The sequence below is a fragment of the Monodelphis domestica genome, chromosome 5 (genome assembly GCF_027887165.1).
Source record: "Monodelphis domestica isolate mMonDom1 chromosome 5, mMonDom1.pri, whole genome shotgun sequence".
Taxonomy (NCBI): domain Eukaryota; kingdom Metazoa; phylum Chordata; class Mammalia; order Didelphimorphia; family Didelphidae; genus Monodelphis; species Monodelphis domestica.
The window spans coordinates 79,991,263-80,017,922 of record NC_077231.1 but is presented as its reverse complement, the minus strand read 5'-3'; the positions used below and the strand labels follow the sequence as shown (position 1 = coordinate 80,017,922).

At 41.1% G+C, this 26,660-nt stretch overlaps 1 protein-coding gene and 1 non-coding gene across 2 annotated transcripts in view; one reads left to right on the top strand and one right to left on the bottom strand.

Annotated features, from left to right (window-relative positions):
* Positions 1-4,121: 4,121 nt before the first annotated feature.
* TRNAD-GUC (transfer RNA aspartic acid (anticodon GUC)) lies at positions 4,122-4,193 on the bottom strand. Its single transcript has one exon. It is a non-coding gene; the product is annotated as a tRNA-Asp (tRNA).
* Positions 4,194-4,590: 397 nt separating this feature from the next.
* LTA4H (leukotriene A4 hydrolase) overlaps positions 4,591-26,660 on the top strand; it is a 34,500-nt gene continuing 12,430 nt past the window's right edge. Inside the window, exons 1-9 of the mRNA XM_056798670.1 lie at positions 4,591-4,858; positions 12,501-12,631; positions 15,691-15,811; positions 17,880-17,948; positions 19,321-19,425; positions 23,669-23,721; positions 25,053-25,125; positions 25,517-25,657; positions 26,396-26,419. Coding sequence (XP_056654648.1) covers positions 4,700-4,858; positions 12,501-12,631; positions 15,691-15,811; positions 17,880-17,948; positions 19,321-19,425; positions 23,669-23,721; positions 25,053-25,125; positions 25,517-25,657; positions 26,396-26,419 — 876 coding nt within the window. The 5' untranslated portion in view covers positions 4,591-4,699. The remainder of the gene's footprint in view (positions 4,859-12,500; positions 12,632-15,690; positions 15,812-17,879; positions 17,949-19,320; positions 19,426-23,668; positions 23,722-25,052; positions 25,126-25,516; positions 25,658-26,395; positions 26,420-26,660) is intronic.

Genomic DNA, 26,660 nt, shown 5'->3' with positions numbered 1-26,660 from the left:
AGCCGTCCCTCTCACCTGGAATTCATTCTCTGCTCAGTCTGCCTCAAAGAATCCCTCACTTCCTTCCAGACAGAGCTCGAGCACCACATTCTACTATATGATGCCTTTCCCAAGTTCTCCTATCCTGCTAATAGCCTTCCCCCAAGCAAACATGTTTTTAACAACCTCATTTATTCTCTTTATGTACTGATAGATTACATTTAATTATATAAATATGGATATTTTGTTGGTCTTAGTCTTAGTCATGTCCATGTCCACCTTTGTGAATCCATGTGGGCTTTTCTTGGCAGTGGTACTGGAGGGGTTGGCCATTTCGTTCTCCAGCCCATTTTACAGATGAGGAAACTGAGTCAATCTAGGTACTTGTATATAGTGCAGTGCTTGGAATGCACAGGCGTTTAATGAGTGAACTATGGAGAATATATTCTTGGAGGATGTATGATTTTGACAGTGTGGGTATTCCAGTGGCAGACACATCCCCTGGGTCACAGCCGTTCTATGATTTAGGAAAAGGGCCAAGAGAGTTGTTGTGGTCTCAGAATTCATACTCTTTCAGTCAACCCAGTGACAGGTCGGTTATAGCTAGTATTTATCTGATGCTTTAAAGTTTAAAAATATAATCTCATTTATCCTCACAACTCTTGGAGATAGGTTCTACTATTTTCTCCATTTTACAGAAAAGGAAACTGAGACAGACAGAGGTTAAATGATTTGCTCAGACCACACAGATAGTGTCTGAGGCTGGACATATGATCATATCCTAATGTCCTTGCTTTAGGCTAACTGTGTTTAGTGGCTGACTATTAAAGGTAGCAGCACTGGTGGTGGCTCACAAGCTGTGTTTTAGGAGTTCAGCTGTTCAGATGAATTTGACCCTAGGATAGTTGCCCAAGTGTGCCAATCTGTGAGTGTAAACTGGTGGCAGGAGGAGCTACCCCAAAGAGAGTACTATCCTTGTTAAATTGAATCTCTTGGTTCCTGACTGCTTATTTGGACTGTCTATATGGAGATTCGGTATAATAAGAAAAACATTGGAATTGAAGACTGGCTGTCATGTAAGGATGCTCCACCATTGGGGGACACTTATAATAATCCCTCATGACATCAGGAGAGGCATGTGCAGGAGAAGGTACTTGAGCTGAGTCATGATTAGCGCTTGGGAGTCCAGGAGATGAAGATGAAGAGGGTGTAGGATAGTGAGAAGCCACTCCTTTCACTCACACTGACTCAAGATCAGGAGGAGAGACAGATAAAATGTTATTTGTCACCCCGCTATTTCCTTTAATTCCATTGCTCAAAAATGTCTTCCCTATTGATGCCATACATTCCTTCTACTCAACTGGCAAACTAGTCTTCCTAAAGAGCAGATCTGACCAAGTCACCCTCCTATCTCTATTAAAAAAACTTCCAATAGCTCCCTATAACCTTCAAGATCAAACAAAATCCTCTCTTTGATATTTAAATCCCTTCATAACCTGCCCACTTCTTACCCTTCTAATCTTCTTACACTAAGCTCCCTTCCTTGTACTCTTCAGTCCTGTGACATTGGCCTCCTGGCTATTCCTCACACAAGACACTCAAGTATTTCCCAATTCTGTCTTTTCATTGGCTGACCTTATCCCCCATTTCTCCATGCTTGGAATTCCTTCCCTTTTCACTTCCTCCTCTTCCTGGCTTCTCCAACTTTCTTCAAATTCCAGCCCAAAGCATTTTAATACTAGTGTCTTCCCTCTAATTATCTCCAGATTATCTTGTCTCTATGTTCTTTGTACACAATTTTGTTTTTTGTTTGCATATTGCCTCCATCATTAGACTGCAAACTCCTTGAGAGTAGGAACTGTCTTTGCCTTTCCTTGTGTCTCCAAAGCTTAGCTTAGTGCATGGAACATGGTAAGTACTTAATTCATGTCTGTTCACTTGGCTTGCCACAGGACATCTGCTTGGTTAACAGGCTGGTTATTTTTTAAAATGTGTGCAAGAGAAGAAGAGAATCCGATTTCAAGTAGAATGTTCATAGTTTAAAGTCAAGCTCCAACTGGAAAAGTTCTTTTGTGGTAGTTCTGAAGGACTTGAGTTGAATTCCATCTGGTCTTCTGTACACCAGAGAGCTCAATTCCTGGCTGCTGGAGAGGGTTGCATGAAATCAGCAGCAAACAAGAAGCAGCCCCTGGAGGATGCAGGCTCCATCTGAGACATGCAAGGGAACCCTTGGTTGAGAATATTCTCCTACTCCAAAGATCCCCTTCACCAGATCCTTCCCAGATGTCTCAGATCTGGCTGGATGGGGAGCTGTAAGTCTGTCCAAGGACTGGACCTTGCTGAAAGCTTATTTCTAATCTGTAGAATTACATGAGAAAGTATAAGGGTTCGAGAGAGAAGCCAAATTGGATGTGACCCAAGGCTTTCTCCTTGGCCGTCTTCTCTCTCTTGGCAATCTCATTCATTCCCACAGCTTCAAGTAGCATCTCTAAGCAATAATTCCTAAACATATTTTTCTAGGCTTAATCTTTCTTCTCCCAATACTCCATGGATACTTAAAATTTAGTATTCATTACCTTTTCCTCTAAATTTAATCCTTCTGATTTTTTAAAGAAAAACCTTACCTTCCATCTTAGAATCAAGACTGTGTACTGGTTCCAAGGCAGAAGAGTGCTAAGGGCTGGGCAATGGGGGTTAAGTGACTTGTCCAGGGTCACACAGCTAGGGAGCATCTGAGGCCAGATTTGAAGCTAGGACCTCACATCTCTAGGCCTGGCTCTCAATCCACTGAGCCACCCAGCTGTCCCTCCTTCTGACTTTTTGACATTACCATGTTTGAAAGCTGAGTGTTCCCATTTATCTAGGCAATCGGTTACCAAGTTCTATGGATTCTAATGTGGCAATATTTTTCTTTAAAAACATTGCATTCCAAATTCTCTCCCTTTCTCCTCTCCTCCCCCATCCACTGAGATATGACGGTATCAGCAATATTTTTTATATCAGGACTACCCTAGTAGAGGCCTATAGCATTGATTCCCTAACATGTCTTTCTGCCTCCATTCTCTTGTCTTCCAATTCATCCTTCAGCCTAACCCACATAAATCTGGGCATGCCATTCTGTTAGAAAGCCCTGCGTGGGGCCTATTGCTTAATGAGTAAAGTGTAGACTCATTAAGGCACCATTGAAGTAGCTCCATAATTTGCCTCTATGCTGTCCTCCCAGTGTTAGTTTCTATGATTTCCCTGGTGTAGTCTGTGCCTTTAGTTTAACTGAATTACCCTCTGGCTCTAGACAGGCCTGGTCTGATTTCCAGCTTCCTTTGCTCAGGACATTTCCTATGCTTCCTCTTCTTCTTGGCCTATTGAATTCCTACCCAACTTATAAAAAACCAGCCATCCCTGTAGGGTATTGGGGGTTGTCCTCCCCTCCCAGGCAAAACTCATATAGCTCTCTGCATCTTCCTAATGCATCTAATTAGGTTTTATTTTGTATTGTCTTTTCCCCTATTTGTGCAAAGGATACGTTAGGGCAAGGATGATGCAGCATCTCCACTGGCTCGGTAGATTTCTTTGCATACAGTAGGTATGCAAAGTAGGTAGACTTTTATTAAACTGACTTCCTAAATAAATAAATTACTTAAAATTTTTTTAAACGGAATTTTTTTTTTTTAATTAAAACCCTTACCTTCTGTCTTGGAGTCAATACTGTGTATTGGCTCCAAAGCAGAAGAGTGGTAAGGGCTAGGCAATGGGGTTCAAGTGACTTGCCCAGGGTCACACAGCTGGGAAGTGGCTGAGGCCAGATTTGTAAACGGAATTTTTTTAACCAACAGAAATCCTTTGAGTGCCTATTGTGTGCAACGCACTCAACTATACAGCATCTTTCTGCCTTTGGAGCCAACTTTAAATTGCTTGTCTAATGTCAGCTTCTCTAATCTAATTAACTTCTCTAACTAATAGTGAGGTTAACTCCATAATGATTCCTATAACTCTTTGCTGTCTGGACACTCCAACAATGAAAAGGAGTAGGCTGGAGTTTTACTTTCAATTAACTGGATTTTAAATTCCTTGATTTATTTATGTTCAATTAGCAATTAAATAAAAAATATTTATTGGAGGGGAGAGGAAAAAACTTATCATGTCTCCCCGTCGGGGAATCGAACCCCGGTCTCCCGCGTGACAGGCGGGGATACTCACCACTATACTAACGAGGAGCACACTACGGCAGGCCTCCACTTGGCTTCATAATGTTAACATTCTCGCCCCACCCACGTTCGCGAGAGACCAATAAGAATAAAGGTTCAGTTCTGGGCTACTTATTTAATTCAACAAGGCGTGGTGTGACACGTGAGACTAGTGAGCTGGGGGAGGGCTGGCCACAATAAGGTGGGTCATGCTACGTTTTTCGACTGCCTCTGTTCCGTGACTTCGTGGTGGGGGTCGCCTACCTCCAGCTGCTGCCCCAAGCGGATATCTCCATCGTGCCTCCTCCTAAAATATAAGCCCTCCTCTCATGGAGCCACCCGCACCGCAGGGTTCCACGGGACTTGTAGTTTAACTTCCGGCGGCCTGGCTCTGACGGCAGTCCCCATGGTCTTCCTTTCCCGGCATGCCCCGCTCTCCCAGCCCTCGCCCCTCCCCGCCCTCCCTCGGCGCTGAGAGGACGCGGGCCACCCGCCCTAGGTAGTGAAGCGCTTGGCATCTTCGGAGCAGTAGCGCCATGGCGGAGGCTCCAGACTGGTGCTCCTTGGGCTCGCCGGCTTCCGTCTGCCACATCACGCACCTGCACCTGCGCTGCGCCGTCGACTTCGCCAGGCAGGCACTGCGAGCCACGGCCCAGCTCACTGTGCGCTCCCAGGAGGACCACCTGCGCAGCCTGGTACGATGGGGCCCCAGCCCCCGCGACCCCCGACCCCTGGCCCGGAGGGATTCAACCTTCTCCATCTGTGAAATGGGAGGGGAGGACCAGATGGCCTCTTAAGGTCCTTCCAGCCTGAGAGCTCGGATCATAGAACTTCCCTCCCTTTTTGTTATTTATAACTCATTTCTTTCTCACCCCATTTACAAGTCATTTCCCTGCTCTGGGCCTCCGTTTCTCCATCTGTAAAATGAGAGGGGAGATCTAGATGGGTCTGAGGTCCCTTCCAGCTCTGGATCAATGATCCTATGACTCCTCTCCCCCCCTATTTTTCCCATTTATGGCATTTCTGCTTCCTGGACCACAGTTTCCCCATCTGTAAAACAGGAAGGGAGATCTCGATGGCCCCCAAGGTCCCTTGTAGCCCTAGAGCTAGGATTCTCTGTCCTTTTTTTTTTTTCATTTATAACTCATTTCCCCTTCTCTATTTACAAGTCATTTCCTCTCCCTGGACCTCAGTTACGCCATCTGTAAAAGAAAGAACCTCCGCGGGCTGCTCCCTTCCAGCTCTTTGAACTCTCTTACTGTACCCTCTGCTCATATATCCACCCTCTGGTTAACTTACATTCACTTTCTTTACTTTTCAGTCCAGGTCAGCTCCCCACCTCCACTTGTCTGATATCTTAAGTGTAGGCATTATATCCTCTAACATCCTCACCTTTCATTCCTCAACTTCCTTAGTTCCATCCTCCCCTTTTCTAACTCAGTCACCATACCCAGGTTTACAAACCACAGCTTTCTCCCTTTTGCCCATTTCCCCCCAATCCCAGCTCATATCTCAAACTCAGCTTCCCACTTCTGCCCCCAAACAGCCCATATGCTCTTCAATTCCAGCCTTTCCCAAATTCCAATTTCCCTTCTTGTTCAGCCTCCCCAAGTTATGACCACCCTCTCCCCACTTTCTCAACTTCCATCTCAATTAAATGAATTTTAACACTACTCCCTTAACATTTAACATTTTGTTCCAGTCCCTTTCCTCCTCATCACCTTTTTCCCACTTCATATCTCCTGAGTCCCATGGGAGAGACCCAGAGGAAGAGCCAAACCCACCCTTCTAATAGATCTCCAGGGTGCTCTTCGCTCTTGTTATCCACCCTCAGCCCTTTCTTGCTCCCTGCTCTCAGCATCACTCCTCCCTCCATTTTCAAGCCCTACTCTTTTTCTTGGTGTCTCCAGCATTTTTTGGTCACCCCAGCTCTCCTTCACCCTGTTCTCTACCTTCCTTTCCTCGGTTTTTCTCGGCTCTTGGTGTTTTCCTTGGTCTTTCTCAACCCTTAGTTTCGTCTGACTCTTTGCCACAGCTAACTTTGCCTTTGTAGCTTAAAGCACCAGTTCCTAACAGATCTCTCTTTTTCGCTCCATGCTGCCCTCCCTCTCCCAACACAATTTGTGGGCTCAAAGTGAGTGGAGAGGGCCTTCTGGACTTACCAGGATTAGACTGTTTGCTTAATTTGGTTACACCTACCATGACTTTTATACTTGTAATAAAAAGCCACTTTCTAGTTAAGGCTAGCAAGAATGAATCAGACACTTGCCAGAAAATTTTGTATAGATTGATGTAGCACTATTCATTTATTTTTTATTACTTTATTTAAAAAAAAAAAACTCTTGCCTTCCTGATTAGAATCAATATAGTATATTGGTTCCAAGGCAGAACAACAGTAAGGTCTAGGCAATGGGGTTTAAGTGACTTGACCAGAGTCATACAACTTAAGGAAGTAGCTGAATACAGATTTGAATCTAGGACCAATCTCTGGGCCTCACTGTTCCTAGGGTTTCAGCACATTCTTAATTAGAATATTCCTTTCTTCTGACAATCTAAAAGGAAAATTTTAGAAATTACAGAGGTAGATGAAAGGACCTGTCACAACTGTCCAGGATAGGTTTTGGCACATTGTAACATGAGTCCCCTAAATTATAGTAACAAACAGATTAGGGCAAAATAATTTTTGAGATGAAAATAAATTGGGCAGAGGAGTAAACAGAGATAAGAGTTGGTCCCCCAAATCAGCCTTTTCCATATGGAGCATGCCATTTTGTTAGGATGATGGAGCTGGAGCTAGAAGGACCTCAAAGAGCTTCCTCATTTTAGAGGTGAAGAAGCTGAGGCTCAGGGAGGGTATGTAAGTGAGAAGTCAGGCCCAGCATTATCCAGGCAGTAATTTGAGAGACTAGGTTTAAACCCAGGTCCTGGAACTTGGTACTCTGTAAAGACCATTTAGGATTGCATCTGGGCTCCCATCTAGCTCTAGGCCTATTATGCTGTTTGCCCTTTTCATAAATAAATCTCTAACTTAGCAAGTCATATCTTAACAGAAAACCATCCAACCTCTCCTCTAGCACACACCCCATCTATCTTGCTGTGGCCTATAATTCTATCAAAATGCACTTTGTTTCCACGTTGTGTACTTTAGTCTACTTAAGTTGTGTACTTTAGTCTACTTAAAGTAACTCTTTTGCTAAGATGGCAACATTGCCTAGGCAGGGCTATAGCAAATTTGTTTCAATGAAGTATTTAATTAAAAAGATAAAACTATTGCTTATTGATTTACTCCACATTTGCTAAGAGAAAACAGCTGTGTATTTTATGACCATTATCCAGTTTTAGAAGACAGTCTTCTTGTGAGTCAATTAAATGTGTACAGGTTCCCCAGCCAATGGGAATATAGTGTGCCTGTCTGAGATCTAGATGTAATAAAAAATAATGTTTTATCCATTTCTAACAATGGTGGCCAAAGCCTGAAACTTGCGCTCAAGATAAACTTTAGATAGTCAAGGATGCTTGTAATAAAGTTAAAATATTTTCTAGGTTTCTTTTTTTTAATTTTCAAGTTTCAATTTCTGTTCAATGCTGTTACTAAGAGCATAGTTCAAAGATTATTTCTAAAAGTTCAAAAGAGAACATTGTAAAAAAACCAACTTTATAAATTCAGATGTTTAATAATTAATCTTAATTGCCCCATTATCACCTTACAAATAAGTTCAAACTTGGCATTCAAGGTCCCCCTCAACCTGGCACCATCCTGCCTCCTTCTCCAGCCATATAATCTTTATCTTGGCTGCTAAAGAACACTTAATGAAGACTTATGCTAGCCCACTAGATTTCTTAAAATGAATATTTAAAACCTTTAAATTTAGAGACAAAAAACTTTGTGTAGATGCTATATAGATTAACATTTAATCATTTGTTAGGATTTTCCACTTTTTAAGGACTTCTTTCAGTTTATTGGAAAATTCATTCATTAAATATCTCCTCTGTACAGAGAACATTGTACTGGATAGACCCTGGGGGGGAGAGAGCTGAAGCAATAATAGCATGTGACCCCCAGAGCTTACAGCATGGTAGGAGGGATGTTACCCATGTTGCTTTGGTATTTTGTTGGGTTGGGATACAGATCCCAGGCCTCTACAGTTTGGTATATAGTCTTTGAGAGTTGCTGTGGTCAAAGAATCATTGGCCCCCAAATCCATCTTGGTTCTGAGAGCCTTTGGACATGGACTGGCCCCCTAATAGGCTATTTGATCCCCCAATCCAAGCCTTCCCAGACTTGTAGGATTTACCAGTGACTGTGTTGTGTTGGCCTCACTCTTAAGAGTCCAAGGTCCCTTACTTGCCAGGATAAGCCTTTGGATTAGAATTATAATAGAGAAACACATGGATACTTAATTAGGAGGTAAAGCAGACATGGACAACTAGGTGGCCCAGCCCATACAGTATTGTCCTGGAGTCAGGAAGACCCACCTTGCTGAGTTTAAATCTGACCTTAGACACTTGCTAGCTGTGTGATCTGGAGCAAGTCACTGAACTTTGCCTCAGTTTACTCATCTGTAAAATAAGCTTAAGGAAATAGTAACCACTCCAGAATCTTTGCCAAGAAAACACCACATGGAGTTATGAAGAGTCAGATGTGACCGAACAACAAAAAACAGACACAGAAGATACAAAGTACTGGGGAAGGTTTGAGGAATGATGGCTTGCTTTTCTGGGGTTCTGTCACTTTATATAGGAGTCATTATGTTATTCCCATCATCAGAGTTTTTGAAAGTCATTTGGTAAAATTGAACCCCACCATGTGCCTCCTGTGTGGCCCAGCACTCTCTCAGTCTTCTAAGAAGTGAATCTCCTACTCTCAGGCCACTTCAGTCCTGTGTGGTTTGACTTTGCATACATGTTTCTAGTTACATCCTTAGCGTTTCCTGTGTTCCCAGTGTGGTCTAAGGCTCTGAGCTAAGTGATAAGGGAAATGGAGGAAGAGAGGACTAGGTTCCCCTCCTGGAGAAATTTACAGGGCAGTTGAGTAAATAAGAAATAACCTACCTAGAGTTCTATGGAAGACCAGAATTGAAGTTTGTGTCTTAATAAATACAATTCAGAACACAACTTAAATGTACAATCATACCTTTAACACTGGAAGAGACCTTAGAGGCTGTATCAAGTCCAATTCCCTCATTTTACAGATGGGAGAACTAAGGTAGAGTAGTGGGCTTGTTTGGGGTGTTTGTTTTTAACTTGCTCAGGCTCAGTCAGCTACTAAGGATTGGGACAGGATTTGCACTCAGGTCTTTCTATCTTAAGATAATGTTATATAAATGGGGTTCTATTTTGATTATCTAGAACTAATTATAGATCTGGTTTGTAGTGTTTAGACTGCTTTATTTCCCTTCCTATTCCCAACCCCCTTTTTTGGGCTGTTCACTGCTACCTATAATATTAACAGAGTAGTACACCAAAAATAGTTTATTTGGAAACTTCATGTCACATTTGGAGCTGCAAGCTAAGAATTAATGGGAAGGTGTTGGGAAGAGCTGCTTTCATGACCTGCCTCTGTCACACATGAACTTATCACATTGGGCAAGCTACTAAACTCTTCATTTCCTCAGAGAGCCCTCTAAGGCAGCAGCTCTCAAAGTGGGACCTAGGGACCTCCAGAGGGTTCCATGAGCCTTTTAGGGGGACAAAACATCAAAATTATTTTTATTATAATACTAAGATGGTTTAATTTCAAACATGACAAATATCTTTAGATTTAGCCCATGTAATTGAAAGCTATTTGGTGGGTGGGTGGGTGGGGGATGGACAATCATTTTAAGAGTTAAAAGGAATCTTGAGACTAAAAAGTTTGAGAACCACTTCTTTGACTGCCGATTGCTGAGGAGGAAGATTGGGGATGGAGGAATTTCCCACACTGAGGTCCTTGAAAGAAAAAGTCAAGTTCTAAAACCTGTCATCTAGGTTTGTTCCCCCAAACATAGAAAGAGAAGCAGCACAGTGGCCTGAGAGCTCACCTCTAAATAAGAACTGATGCCAAGTTCTTCTGCCACCTACTGCTTGAGTGACCCTGGATGGGTCCTTTCACAGGTCAATGCCTCACATAGTCCTCTGATGAGAAATTGCAGAAGGGTGGTGATCAGCCTGGGTGGAACAGGTTTCCTTGTGAAGAGTACCACACACCAACCTAATCACACTTCTGGTTCCAAAAAATACATCAGCGCAAGAAAGAGCTTTAGTTCTTTGAGGTTAGAAATTCTTAGGAGGTGCTTAAGAGAGTGCCAGGCACAGAGAATGTATTTAATAAATGTTGACTGACTGACTGATGGAATTTAAGAGATGTTGGGACTAGGGAGAGAGATAATAACCAACATCTGTATAACACTCCTCTAAGGTATACAAAGTGCCAACATTTATGTTCTCATTTGGCTATTCAAAAAATCCTTTGCAGTAGGTGAAGATTAGGGGGTTTGCAGGATAGGGGTATTGGAGATGGGGGAGTAAATGACATGCTCTCAGAGGAAAGAATTAGAAAAAGGCTAAAGACCCAACCTTAAGGAATACTTGTTAGAAGAGGAGCCAGAGTAGGAGAAATGAGATAGTGGTGTCCTCAAAAGGAGAAAAAGACTTTCAGGGAGGGCATGCTATCAAATGTTGGGAATTTAGGGGAAGGCCTTGGATTCTGTGATGCCTTTTAGGATGATATTCCAGTGGTGGGGATGGGAGGTCAAACGGAAGCCAGGTTATGAAAAGTTAGAGAGGAGTTGACAGGGACATCAAGGCAGTAGGTATACATGGCTCATTGGAAAATTTGACTTAAAACCAAAAGAATAAAATAGTTATCAGGAGGGCAGCAACTTCAAAGAAGGGAGACTTTGGTAGAAAGGGAGAAGTTGAAGGCAGAAGACAGGAGGCTTAGGGTGTGTGGTGAAAGGTAGAAGTGGCCATGATACATTTGTGGCTTGATGGAAATAGACCGTGTTCAAGACTCACTTCTGATGTTTATTACCTAGCTGATTTGGGGAAAATCATTGTCACTGGGCCTTGGTTTCCTCATCTGTAAAATGAGGGATTGGATCAGATGTAAGCATTTACAGTTACAATGAAATGCTTATTGTGCGTAATGCCCTATGGAGGTAACTCCTATTCATAGCCACCGAGATAGTTATGTACACACTATTTTTCTACTCGTGGGTCAAGAGGGTAGAACCTGGGAGGTCTGAGTCCAGGGTTGGTCAATATATTGGGGGCATATTAGAGAAGCAGATAACTGTATAGTATGGGAGGGTTGTAGACCTGAGGCTTTCCTCTCAGAGGTGTTAAAAATTAGGAGGGAGGAGACAAAAATCTTTACATCCAAGGCAGATGATTTTTACAGCCAGCCTCAAAGCTAGGAAGGCCTGCCTTGGAAGCATCCTAGCCTGTGACCTGGGGCAAAGCATCCCATAGTGTTCTAGATCCCTCTGAAACTATGCATCTTGGAGAAGATTTTGTGTAGAAGGAATTTCCTCCCATCAGAGTTCCCTATTCTAGGGAAAATAAAGGTCTATCCCCTAACTCCAACATTTGCTTAGATAGTTCAGAATTGCCAATGATTATCTATACAGGGTTGCCCAAAAATCTCAGTACATTTAAAAAACTATTTAGGCTTTAATAGCTTAAAGCTGCAAAAAGTCCTATATATCAGTCTTTCCTTTGACACGCTAACTTTGACCCTGGGCAAGTCACTTGACCTCTTAGTGCTCTAGGTAATTCTTTGTGATTATTAAGTTGATCAGAAGATGCTGACCTCCCTTGATAAAGGAAGTTTCCTACCTTAGGAGTCCCCTATTCCAGTGAAATCACATATCTACTCTATAGTCATGTCTTGTGTCTAAGCTGGAAACAAACCTTTTCCAGAAACTTGCATTTAAATATATATTTGAACCAACTTTTGACTCATTTGACCCTCATTCATTTTGTTATTCAGGGGTTTTCAGTATCTGACTCTTGTGACTTCCATTTGGAGTTTTCTTGGCAGAGATTCTGGAGTGGTTTGCCATTTCCTTCCTTTTACAGATGAGGAAACTGAGTCAGAGTTCAGTGACTTGCCCAGGGTCATACAACTAGGAAGTTTCTGAGGCTGGATTTGAACTCAAGAAGACAAATCTTCCTACTCTAGGCCCAGCATTCTATCCATTATATCACCTAGCTGCCTCAATCATTTACCTTTTCACAATCAGTTAGCTGTACTTCTCATAGCACAAATCTAACCTTCAGTTTTTTTTGGTGCATAAGATGTTGCTTATGTTTCTTATATTACTCAGTAGTTTAAAAATATTGATTTTATTACAGGTTTTGGACACAAAGGATCTTAAGATAGAAAAAGTTGTGATTAATGGGCAAGAAGTCCAGTTCATTCTTGGTGAAAGGCAGAGCTTCAAAGGATCCCCACTGGAAATCACTCTTCCTGTGACACTGAGCAAGTACGATGATCTTCTTTCCTTGTAAATCATAGACAGTAGAGACTGTAAGTAATTTTAGGGGGGGGAACTTTTTTTTACTTTGCATACATTTTGTTCTGAGCCAAATGGAAGTTACAGTAGTAAGTAATAGTAAGCATGTCATTTTATGATGAGCTGAATGAAAGAGGTGGTATAGTCAAACACTTGAATTTAAGGCTATGAGATAGCTAAGTCACACCAAATTGATAATGCCTATTCCATAAGGTGACTGACCATTACAGCAATTGTGGAAAGAATTTTAAGAATATTTAAGCCTATGCTTAAGTTTTAAAGTCACAGGGGAATTTGTTTGAAATAAATTAGCTAGTAGGAAACTTAAGAGATCATTTAGTTTAGCAGCTCACTTACCTTTGAGGAAAATGAGATCCAGTTAGTGATTTGTCCAATGTTACACAATCGGTTAGAGTCAGGAGTAGAACTCAGGTCTCCAGATTTCCGGTCCCAATTCAGAAGGCTACTATTGGATTCATTTCCCCACTATTCTTATGTTTCACTGATAAAAATATCTGTTTATAGTCAAACTACCAGCTGTATCCATTTTCCTAAGTTATAGCTGATATAGCCTCCTACTTTGCTGAGAAGTTTGAGGCCACTTGAGTCCCCTCAATTGTCTTCCTCCCTTCCTTAAAATGTTTCCTGGGGGCAACTGGGTTAAAATTTGGTCTCAAACACTTCCTAGCTGTGTGACTTCACTTAACCCACATTGCCTAGACCTTACAACTCTTCTGTCTTAGAACCAATATATGGTATTGATTCTAAGATAGAAGGTGAGGGTTTAAAAAATAAAAAGAAGTGAACCAGACCTATAAATAGCCCTTGCATTTCCAGCCAGGTCAAGATAGGTAGACACAGTCTATGATAAAAATCATCCAAATCATGCATCTTTATTCATTTTTACACGTTTATTTTTTTAAATGAACAAAAATCACTTCTCTCTCACTTCTCCCACCCCTTTAAAAAAAAAAACTATTGACTTAAAATTGCACTATGAATTTTGGAATACTACCTATCTCAGGCTATATTTTGAGCCTATCATCTCTTTGCTTGGAGCTGGGTAGTTGCTTCATTTTGGATACTTGGGATTTAAGGTTGACCATTACATTTTTCAGAGTTCTTAAACCTTTCAAAGCTCCTATCCTTACAATGTTGTAGTTGAATAGATGTTTTTCAACTGATTTTGCTCATCTTCCTCTGCATGAGTTCATATAAGTCTTCCTACGTTTTTATGTAATCATCCCCCCATCCATTATTTCTTACAGTATGGTGGTATTCCATTACATTCATTGTCTATATTTGTTCCATTTCCAATTGAGTATTCCCTTAGTTTCCTTTGTTGCCATAGGGAAAAAAAGCAGCTCTAAGTATATCTAAAGGTATTATTTTGCCATTTTGATAACCTTGGATCTTTTCCCTCGATGTTTTCTGCCCACAGGCTAAGAAAACTCTGCTTTGACCCTTTTCCCCAATTCCTCTACTGGGTTTTGGGTCTTTTCCCCTTTCACAGACAGACTGCTTGAGAAAGTCGTCTATGTCTGTTGCCTCAACTTCCTCTACGCTCATTTTCTCATCAGCTGCTTGTGATCTGCCTCCCATTCCTATCACTTAACAGAAGCTTCCCTCTCAGCTGTCACTAATCACCTTCCTCTAATGGCCAAGTGTAGAGGCCATCTGTGGAGCTCTCACTACCTTGACCTCTACAGCATTCAGTACTGTTTACCACATCTTCTTACGAAATATTTCCTCCATTCTTGGCTTAACAGACACACACCTCATTCTATTCCATCCTTTGCCTCTTTGATCTCTGGCTCATCCTGCTCCTGGTTCATGTCACACAGTTTGTCAGTGACAGTGTTTGGGCTAGAAGACAGATCTTCTAGCCCCATGAGCTGGAGTTAGGGGGACTTTAGTTCATTGGATTCAAATCTGGCCTCATACACTTCCTGGCCTCAGACACTTCCCTTACTGCTCTTCTGCCTTGGAATCAATACTTAATATCAATTCTAAGAGAGAAGGTAAGGGTTTGGGGCAGCTGGATGGCCCTGTGGGTAGAGAGCCCGGCTTGGAGATAGGTACCATGTGACAAAGTGTTTAGAATATCAATTCTAAGAGGGAAGGGAAGGTTTTTTAAATAAAGGGGTGGGGCAGTATGACAGGATCACAGAATGAGTATGTTAGGGGGAGGGTGTAAGATGTAAGATCAGAAGGATGAGGGGCAAATTACAAAGCTTTTTGAACACCAAAAAGAGTCCTAGATCATGCTTTCTATTATGGGATAACAAGATTTTTTGCTCATTTACTGGCATGTGCTGAATGTTGTCATGATTCACAGAACTTAGCACAGAAGAAATGATTTAGGAACGATTCCTGCTTTCTCTCACTTTATACAGAGCACAAAGCCATGCGGAGAGGGATCCCTTTGTGTTTGCTTTGGGTAACAAAGAAGACTGATTTTATTTCCTCCTGGTGGGTGGGAAAGCATTGCCAAATAAGAATGTCATTATTGCTCAAAATTTTCTATGTGGCAAGAATTCTAAATTTTAGGGGGGTCATACCCCTTTGGCCAGTCAGTGAAGCCAATGGTACCATGCCTTCTCAGAGTAATGGTTAAGAGTACATGGGGTTACACAGGAGATCAATTATGTGGAACAGAGTGATCCCAAAATTTAAAAGTTAAGTCCATGGGCCTCAGGCCAGGAATTCCTGCTCTCTTCTTTGGTTATCCTACAGTCTTTGCATTTAAAAATGGAACCAAAATGTAAAGAAATTCTTAATGTGGAGAACTCCTGAAGAGACATCTCCCAGAAACCCCTTTGCTGATAAAGTGGAGATTTTTCCCTCATTGCAGAAGGACTTAAGAACAGAGTTTGGATGGATCCTTTTTAATAAAGTGGAACATTCCAGAAGCTGTCATGTTAGCTTAGTGTGCTAAAAATTCCAAAGGGCTTTCCCAGCACCTGGCTTGGCTAGCTTGAACATATCTTGGATCTAGGCTGCTAATATTTGTATGTGTTTTCCTGTAGAAAGCAAGAAGTGGTTGTGGAGATTTCCTACGAGACATCTCCCCAATCTTCAGCTCTACAATGGCTCACTCCTGAACAGACATCTGGGAAGAAGCACCCTTATCTTTTTAGCCAGTGCCAGGTAAGAGGGATCTCAGAATGATTTTGTGGTTTGTTTCTTTATTTTTAATTAGTTCATTTTCTCAGGCATGTGTAGAAACAATTTTTGACAATTTTTTTCTGATGTTTTAGGACTCAGGTTCTCTCCCTCTCTGAGGTGGTAAATAGTTTTATAGGTTTTACCAGTGGTTTCATGCAATACATATCTCCATATTGCTCATGTCATGATAGAAGACATATCATATGTATGTCAAAAATCTCATTAAGGAAATATAGTGGAAGGTGGTAGCTTTGATCTGCATTCAGATTCCAACAGTTCCTTCTTTGGCTGGGGATGGCATTTTTCATCACTCTTATGGTTACTTTGGTGACTTGCTTTGTTGATAAGTTTAATCCTTCACAGTTGATCATCGTATAATATTTCTGTTACTGTATACATTGTTCTCCTGGTTCTGCTCACTTCACTTTGCATCAGTTCATAAAAGTCTTCCCAGATTTTTTAGACCTCATCTTGTTCATTATTTCTTATGGCATAGTGTAGTATCTTAGGATGATTTATCAGTCAGAGTTTCCAGGATGTCAGTCAACATTTATTGTCTTCTCTGTGTTAAGTACCAAAGATAGAAAGAAAGTAAAAAAGTCAGTTCTTGCCCTCAGGTTGAGGAAGATGACATGCAAACAACTGTATAAACAAGCCACCAACAGGGTTGATTGGAGGCAATCTCAGAGGGAAGGTATTGGCTTTCTGTAGAGGGTATGATTTCATCTGGCTCTTAAAGAAAGCAAGGAGACAGAGATAAGGAGGGAGGATAGTCCAGGCATGGGGCACAGCTGGGGAAATCTTGCAGGTTGGAGCAGTTTCTTGTGGGAGAAACATTAAAAAGGCAGCATCACTGGATCACAGGGTTCAGGTTAGGTGAGAGAGTGGGATATAAGAAGGTCATAAAGGTAAAGGGCAAGTTATGAAGTTTTTTGAACACCAAATAGAACACTTTATATTTGATCTTTTTTTTTAAACCCTCACCTTCCATCATACAATCAATACTTTGTATTGGTTCCAAGGCAAGAAGAGTGGTAAGGGCTAGGCAATGGGGGTTAAGTGACTTGCCCAGGGTCACACAGCTGGGAAGGGTCTGAGGCCAGATTTTAACCTAGGATCTCTCATCTCTAGGCCCGGCTCTCAATCTACTGAGCTACCCCTATATTTGAACTTAAAGGCAATCAGGAGCCACTGACATTTGTTGAGTGGAGGAGGGCAGGGTGACCCATCAGACTTGAGCTCTAGGAAATTCACTTTGACAGTTGAGCAGTGATGGACTGGAGTGAGGACCATTGGTCAGGAGACTGGAAGGAGTGGGAGGGGGAGCAGGCTAGTCTTTTTTTCTCTTTGGAGGCAGATTGCCATCTTGCTGCCCATTTTTAAATAAGACATTTCTGCTTCATCTTTGAGGACTCTTGTAGCCCTCTGCAGTTGGAGTTTGGCTTTCCCAGTGGCCCTCCTGAGAAATGGTGATGAGTCATTATTCCTTTCCCCTGTCTCCCAAAAATGAGGATCTGTAAACACGAGACTGGGGTCTCCACTAACAGTTTCCATTGACTGACCAGGGGCTGACCTCCAGAGTTCCCTCAAACTTTGCCTTGACCTTGAAGGAAAGACTAGGCCAGACTGATGTGATATATGTGTAATAAGGTGCAGCATGAACAAAGATATTAAGGTTGGAGAGGAGAGGGCTCTTTCTTCCCTTGTGGGCTGCCCTAAGGTTGACCCCAGGGCTGAAAATTTTTGAGATTCTCTAGCCAGGCAGTCAGTAAATATTTATTGCACTGGGAATCAGAGAAAGGCAAAGGACAGTCACTACCCCCAAGGAGCTCATATCCTGTAGCTGGCAAACAGCCATGGACAAACAAATAAATGCAGGGAAAATTGGAGGAAGGCAAAAAGTTGCCTCTACTGAATGATGAAAGTCTATTAAAGTAGGAAATAAAGGTTCTGTTTCCATTCACGGACCAACCACATTTTGGTCATTCACTGAAGTTCTACATCACTGTGAAATGTAGCTGAGAGCTCTCCTTTACTTCCTTTGGCCCAGGCCATCCACTGCAGAGCCATTCTCCCGTGCCAAGATACTCCTTCAGTGAAGCTCACTTACAGTGCTGAGGTAAGAAATCTCACCTCCCAGGAAATTTTTTGAGCTGGCCCCCATTTCCCAACTTGTCGTGGTTGTGACTAGATCAGCACCTGAAGATTTGGTAACTTGAGAAGGGTTTACTGAACTAAATCACTGCCTTGGGCTATGAACTTCCCTTGGAGCCATCCCAATACTCTGAATAGAGGGAAGAGCTGTCTGAATTAGGAACAGACCAGGTTTACACCTTGGAGTCTGGCAGAGACATCCAAGTGGGGAAAGGTTTTGAAAATGGTTTAAAATGAAAACAACTACTTTTTCAGGGTTAAATGTGTTTTTAGGCTCAGGAGGCACACACATGGGTGTTGAGAGATGCCAGAGGATTTGGACAGATGTCTTCAGTGGTAGAGGTTACAGAATGACTAGATAAGCACCTAGAATGAAGCACCACTCACCTAGAATCAGGAACCAAACCAGGTCTGTCAAATACATGGGGTCTCTTGAGGACCCTCCTGAGCATCTCCTAACTCCAGGATCTGAACATAAGCAGAATAACAGGGAGTGCACAGCCCCAAAGATCAGGAGACCAGCATTCCTGGCCCTTTACCTTCCTTCAAGGCTTCAGTTGCCTCATTGAAGAAAAGAGTTGATGCCTGAGATGCCTAAAGTTTGGTGCTGGACCCCCAGCTCTGTACTTAGGGTAGATTCTCCTGCTCTCACTGGTTAAAAATCAAGTTAAGGCCCTTCATCTCCAGCTAAGAGATCCCAAAGGCCTAACATGTATTTGAGTAATTCACATGCATACTTGGGCATGGATAGAACCTTTAGGGCTAAGAACTTAATCCTGGTGTTTTCCAAAATACTTGGCCCCCAACTTATGGTGCTAGAGCTCCTCAGATGACCCTGTGACCTATAGCTTTGCCTCTGGGAAAATTAATTCAGAATATCCCTTTGTAATAGCTTGAAGTTCTTTCATAAATAAGGTCAGAGATGATAGCTCAGCTATTCTCTACAAGCAATTTTAAACATTCAAAATTCTCACTGTTAGAAAGTTCTGATTTTTAATTTTGTATTAGTAGCAGGTATCATTCATGTGGGCCTTGTCCTCAGATATGCCCCCATCAGACAGTTTTGGGGCACAATGTTTATTTTATATGTCTTTATAAAGAAAAAGTAAGTAGGCAAACCAGGAAACAGAAGTCCAGCAGGGACTGTCTGTCAAAGTATAGGCCAGACTTAAGAGTTTGTGTCCACATTCGTGTGGATGCCTGGCTGCTGCCCATTTCATATACTGAGAAGCTAAAAGAAGAAAGGAAGGGGGAAAGGGAGACTGTTTAACATAGGCATATTAAATAATTGAGGATTGAGTTTTGTTCCTAATGAACTCACATTTCTTTTTGATTAGGTATCCGTTCCCAATGAACTGGTGGCTCTCATGAGTGCTGTCCGTGATGGAGAAGCTCCTGATCCCGCAGATTCCAGTAGGAAAATCTATAAATTCACACAAAAAGTAAGATCACAGTTTAGACTGTATGTTTGCAAAGAATTGCCCTTTTTTCCCTATTTTTCTGTCTTTAACATCTTCATTGTTTATGGTACAATATTCATATCTAAAATGAGGCTATTTCTCTTTTCTATTTCCTTTGAACATTTTTTTCTCTTTTTTATCTTCAGAGATCAAAGCTTAGATTTCTGTGATAGGTGGTAGTTGTGGACATCATCTTGCACTTACCTGAAAGCATCAGGTACCTCCTCTTTAGTGCTCATTAGGAAGTGGGGAAGCACTGAACCAGTGAAACTGACTTTATTTTAAAGAAATTTACTCAAAGCAGTTGGGTCTTCCTCTTGTCATTTTACAATAAATGTATGAGACTATAGGTTTGTATAAAGTGCTAAATTTATCATAAGGGACATTTCTTTAATATTAAATGTATTCTACCCATGGTAGAGTACTTAGATTTTATGTTTCAACAGCAGTGCCTTTTTTCATACAAGAGAAGGGAAATGTTGGAAAGTTATAGTCTTGTGATTGTCCTAAAACTATAGATCTCTTCCTATGTTTCTCTGTTTTATCAGCCAGCTGTCACTGCTAACCTCTGCTGACTTGGGTTTCAGCCCCAACTCTTCTAACTTGCTATTTATGAGAACTTGGGCAGCTCTAAACAGATGATCCTGTGACCTTTGCCATTCTTTTGGGCCTCTGTTTCCTGATCTCAAAAATGAAGGAACGTGGGGGCAGCTAGGTGGTGCAGTGGATAGAGCGTCATATATATTTGTTTTAATGTTGCAGACAAATGTAAACTTGTAGACAAAGCATATACCCAAGTAATGGCCCAAAGAATGAATGAGAATCATTAAGTACTGACCATTAAGCCCTGAGGATATATATCTAGAAACTCATCTTCTGCAGGAGCAGATGACACATGAATGAATGAAGAAGCATTTATTGTGTTTGCCAGGCATGATGCCAAGTACTGGGGGGATACAAAAACTAGACAGAAACACAGTACTTGTCCCCAAGGAGCTTCCCCTGACTGGAGAATACAACATATAAATAAAGCCAGAATTAGGGGTGGGTGGGGCAGAGAAGGGGTAGGGAGCCTAGTGAGCAGGCCTGGGGTTTGGTAGGGGCTGAGGCTTAGTCAGGTGACCTTGTTCTGAGGAAGAGAAGGGACGAGTCCTCCCAGACATACAGTGGGCAGTGGTGATGTGGAACATCACAGTCAGCATGAGCCACTAAATACTTTGTTCAAAACATAGAAGACTGAATAGTCTAACCTTCTCAGGGTGGTCCCTCGTATTTGGCTAGAGATTTGTTGTACTTATGTTGTCTTAATTTATTTAGAGGTAACATGGTATAGTAGAGAGAGAGAGTGGTTTCTCTGGCTATTCCAGGGAGATCTGTATTCAAGTCTTCCAGCTTGCTACAACCTGGCCATTTCATCTTAGGTAGGTCAACTCTCTCAGAGTGCTGCACAGACCTCTAAAACTATAAAGTTACAAGGCAGCTGGGTGGTAGAATGCTACACCTGGAATCAAGAAGACCTGAATTCAAATTCTGCTTCGGACACTTACTAACTGTGTGATCCTGGACAAATCAGTTAAGCTCTATCAGCCTCAGTTTCCTGATCGGAATAATAATAGTACCTACATTCCAGGGTTGTTGTAAGGCTCAAATAATATTCAGCTAATTCTCAATTAGTGTGAATAATAAATCCCCTCAAGGGATCAGATTATTTGAATTCTTACTGTATATTTCCATTAGAAACTAATTGATATATTTTACATAAATATAACTTCAAACAGTGCAAATTAGAATCCAGATATTCACTTCAGAGTATTCATTATTTTCATTAATCAGAATTGAGCTGTTACATATATAAAGTTCCCCACACACCTTAAAGCATTATTAATTCTTTTTCTTAATTTTAGAGAAGGTGGTGACTTGCACTGGGGGAGAGAGTTTCCTTGTCTAGGAGTTCCCATGAAATCCTAGGTTCAGCCTCAGACCTCTCCTTTTTCTTACTTGACTGTCATTGGTCTGGGGATTACTCTTTTGACTCTGCTTTCTTCTCTCTGCTTCACTTGCCAAAATTTTGCCTCCTTGATTCCTTTGAAGTCTGCATTTGTTGTGATCTGTACTCCAATGGATTAGTGATCTCATCCATGTGTGAACTCCCTTCTCACATGCAGATTGCAACTCCTCCTTTCACAGCCCATATTATGAGACTTTTGTTTATCTCATCTGACTCATCAATGCTGGGGGTCTTCCTCAAGACCTTTGTCACTGATTGGGCACCAGCTATTCTCCCATCACATTCCATTTGTTACATTCCAAAACTGGTTGAGAGACAAGTGCCAGCCTGTGACAAGAGCCAAAGTTAACATTGGTATTTAGAATGCCCTTTACTTTTAAGCTTTGCTTCTGGGGCTATGAATTGTCTTACATCTTTTCTCTTGCTTGTTCTACCTTGACCAAGAAAGGGATCTCATCTCAGTCCTGGAAGCTAGCTCAAAGGCCACCTGCCCAGTCTCTCCTTGAAGCATGTATCTCCTCTATAACAAGACATCTCTGAAAAGTGGTCACCTAGCCTCCCCTTGCATTCCTGAGTGAGGGCAGTTTCTTTGCCCTTCAGGGCAGCCACTGTTTTCAGACTGCACCCATTGTTAGGAGGGAACCAAAGGACATGGTCCTGCCATAGCCCCAGTGAATCCCACATCCAGATTCAGCTTTAGGCACACACAGTGTGTTAGAAAAGACATTGTCAAGTCAGAGCCCCATGCAGGGAGGGTAGCTGGAATAGTGACAGGCCTGGAAGCTGCCTCCTGTCAGGCTTGGTAATAGGAAAAGAGGAAGTTTGGTCAGAGGAGGGGAGATGTAAAGGGCCTGAGAGCCAGCTTCAAGTCTTTGAAGGATACAACAAATGGGGTAAAGGATTAGACGAGTTCTTCTGGAAAGAACTCTTAAGTACTGCTTAGCAGCATCAGATTTCAGGAGAGTTTAAGGAAGAAAGTTGCTGTACTGAGAGCTGTCCAAAGCAGAATGAGCTCCTGCAGGAGATGGAGGATTCCCTGTCCCCAGAGGTCTTTTTGTGGAATTTAGAGGAGGGCCCCATCCTTGTTGTCACAAGAGTCAGCCTTCAGGTCATGGTTGGGAACAAAAATCTCTTTAGTCTTCCTCAGCTCAGAAGTTCTGTGATCTGTACTGAGGAGTCATGTGTACCAGGCACATGCTGTTTCTATGTCAAATGTGGTTTGGTTTAGTTTTTTAAACCCTTACCTTTTGTCATAGAATCAATTCAAAGACAGAAGAATGCCAGTGACTAGGCAATGGGGGTTAAATGATCTTCTTGACTCCAACCCTATCCACTGTGCTACTACCTGCTCCCATCAAATTTTTGTTTGTTTTTTTTATCTAAACCCTTACTATTATTTGTCTTAGAATGACATTAAGTATCAGCTCCAAGGCAGAAAACCAGTATAGACTAGGTTGTGGGGTTTAAAGGACTTGCCCAGGGTTATACGGCTAGAAAGTATCTGAGGTTAGATTTGAACCCATGACCTCCTGTCTTCAAGCTTGGCTCTCAATCTACCAAGCCATCTTGCTGCTTGCAAATGTATTTTTAAATGTGTCATACCAAAAACCACATCTTACAAAAACCCTTTAAGTAAAGAATTTATTCAAGGAATTTTCCCCATGTCATGCCATGAGCTAACATAAAGAAATGTTTTGTAAAACCAGAAATGCTAGAAGAGGAAGTGGGGTAGGTCTGCCACTTCTGGAATTCTGGAAACATTTGTGTTCCTGTGATAATTAGCAATAAAACAACACAGAGACAAAGTACCTGCTGCCTTGATGGGTGGCATTCTGATAAAACAGAGAAAATATATAATAGCCTTTCATTTTTAAGAGATATTTAAAGTAGACTGTTAACCATAATCCACAAATGACAGAAGTTGTGAAATAAGGCTCAAACAAGTTGATGAACTAAGATCAAAGGCCTTCCTTCCTCATGGAACCAAAGGGAAATGAGAGAAATTCATCTTGAAATAGGTTACTTCAGAAGCTTGAGCAATTTGGTTCCTCAAAATGTAGCTTTATTGTGACAGATGACCATCCTTGGTTTTCTCCCAGGAAAGGGGATTCGAGGGGTAATTTATTTCATTTTTGGACATCCCTTGTCTTCCACGGTGGCACTTTGGGACCATAATGCAAATGTTTCTTTGTTTGTCTGTTTTTTGCCTCCCAATAGGTCCCAATACCATGTTATCTGATAGCTCTCGTCGTTGGAGCTTTGGAAAGCAGGTGAGTATTTTTGTACACAGTTTGAAATTAGTAGAAAGCTCAGACTTGGCGTAGCAAGGTAAATTAGCCCCATGAACTTTTCATAGAGGTTAATTAATTAGCAGCTTCTTTATTTATCCCTAGTCTTCCCTTTGGGGAGCATAAAGCAAAGCCCTTTAGATTTACAAGGTACTCTAATCTAAAGACTCCCTTGCTTTTATAGCATTCTTTGTTTGTAGGAATAGTTAGCCAGCCCTCTTTTTCATCATTTGTCCATAGAGTTTCATTTTTAAGAATAAATTCTAATTTTTAGCTTTCATTTTTTTATATCACTAGCATTTTCCCCAGTATCTCTCTCTTGCCTCCCAGAGAGCCATCTTGTATAACAAATAATATTTTTAAAGAAAAGAAAAAGGAGAAGAAAAAATCGGCAAAACCAATTGTCTGAAAACATATGCAGTGTACCACACCAATGGACCTGCTGTTCTTACATCTTCTCATATCTCTTCTTTGTGGTACTTGTTTGTTGCTCCAAGCAAACAGCGTCAGTAGCATGCCCATCTTCTTGTACTCGGAGTCACCAGGGTAGGGATAGTATCGGGGGGCACAGACTGAATGAAATAAAGAAAAGCAAATTATTTTTGTTTTGTTCTTACTCTAATCTTTTTCAGTGAGAGCCCACATGAAGAGGGCTATTAAGCTATTATATTACTCCAGCAGAGACATAGTTGTTGACAATAATTACACTTTAAAGTTTGCCAAGTGGTTTGGCCCATTTGCCTCTTTATGTCTCAGTGGGTGTGGTATCCTCCAGGTGTAGAGAAGGATTCATTTTCTTGAATTCTATTCCTATCTATTAGTTACTCAGCTATAATTCTGTGTTTCTAGAACAGGAGTCCCTTAACTTGTCTTGTGATTTGCATCCCTTTGGCAGAATCTAGAGAAGCCTATGGATATATCCCTTCTCAGGATCATGTTTTTAAAGGCATAAAATAAAATATGTAGCATTACAAAGGTAACCAATTATGGTGAAATGTAGTTGTTGAATTTTTAAGTTCACAGATCCCTCCTCCCCACAGATTAAGCTAGCTGTCTTGACTAGATTGGGAAGAGAATCCTAGCATTTTAGGAGGGTACTTATTGTCTTATTCCTCTCCTGGGCCAGGCTAGGCCTCCCTTTAGACAGTGCACCAATAGCCATGTGAAAAACATGAGTTTGGATAGAAGACCCATCTCTTCCTCAATATCCCAGTAAATCCCCCTTCTTCATTTCAGCATAGGGAATTGAGTTAAATGCAATATCAAAAGATATGCTTGAATTTTAAAAATTTATTGAAGTATAAATTTTACAGAAAGATTGGCCCAAGAACATTGGTGTGGTCCGAGAAAGAACAGGTGGAAAAGTCTGCTTTTGAATTTTCTGAGGTTAGTGATTGATTTCTCACTTTTAAGCCTTGTGATTTATTTTAATTTTTTTCATAGTCAACAAATTCTTTAATTAACATGCCATCTTATTTTCTTAAATAATTATTATTTTATTTTTATATCAATTATATTTCTTAATGTATTTTCCCCCTCCCCCTCCCATAACAGTCCTATACATAAAAAATAAAAAGGACACATAAAAATTCAGCAAAATGAACCCAACATGTTGAAAAAAATCTGATGATATATACAGTGTTCCATACCCATGTCCCTCGCCTTTGCAAAGAAGTTGGGAGAAGTGAACCTAGCGTCTTATTAAGTATTGTATAACTGTTAAGTGTAATATTAAATAAGACCCTTTACAGAAAAAAATCTGAATTACTTTCTCCAGACTGAACGGATGTTGAAAATCGCTGAAGATCTGGGAGGACCTTATGTATGGGGACAATATGACTTGCTGGTCTTGCCACCTTCCTTTCCTTATGGTGGCATGGAAAATCCTTGCCTTACATTTGTGACTCCCACTTTATTGGTAAGTGCTAATAGTGTATAATTGAAGACTGTTACTAGGTTATTCTCAGAAATGTACCAAAATGGGAAGAAACTTTATAGTTTCTTTGTATTGTAGAAACAAATGCCTTCTCTTACCTAATTTTGTTAACATGATTATTTTTATTATAAATTATTAAGCTATTTATTATTGTTACATTTTTAAAAAAACCTTCATACTTAGAGAAAATATTAAGTTAAAAAGATTTTGGATTTTGCTGGAAGCATAAGTCTAAAATGGTACTTGCCTCCATTGTCTAGACATCCTCTGGCCAATGGAACTACACCAGCCATATCTGGCACATAAGCAGCCCACAGTCATGGTAGTAAGTGTGTCAGATGCCCACAGATCAGAGAACTGTCTTTGCAAAACACATGCCTTTGTTCCTTTTCAATATAATTTGTTAGGAAGGAGGGAAAGAAGAGAAGAAAAATAGCCAATGAATGCAACAAAAGACCTGAAAGAAGGAGCTTTCTATCAGGGATTAGTATTAGAGACTCCCACCAATAACTAGGGAGATGGGATCATGAGCTCAAGTGGTCTGTCTTGCATGCATTTTCTTCTTTTTTCAAGTGTATCCTGTAGAGTATAAAGGCCCTAGTCACAGATTTCCAGTGGTCCTTAATTCCACAGAACAAGATATAACTACAACTTCTCTTCAGATACCTTTTGGAATTTAATTTCTAGCCTAAAATAACTTGTTCTTTTTTTGTGTTTCAGGCAGGTGACAAGTCACTCTCAAATGTAAGTAAAGCTTACTTACTATTTTCTCAGTGTAAAGAATTACTGAAACAACTAAACTTTGTGCTCTTTATTGGGTTATTATAAGACATATGTTAAGCCAAGATTATGAACCATATTTAGATTATGATTTTCTATCTGCTTTAGTTTTTTCTTTCTTGTTCCTATGATTTAAATAGTTGCATGTTGTGAATTTACTAGAAATAAGAAGAGTCAGCATCTTCCAATATAAAGTACCCTGAAC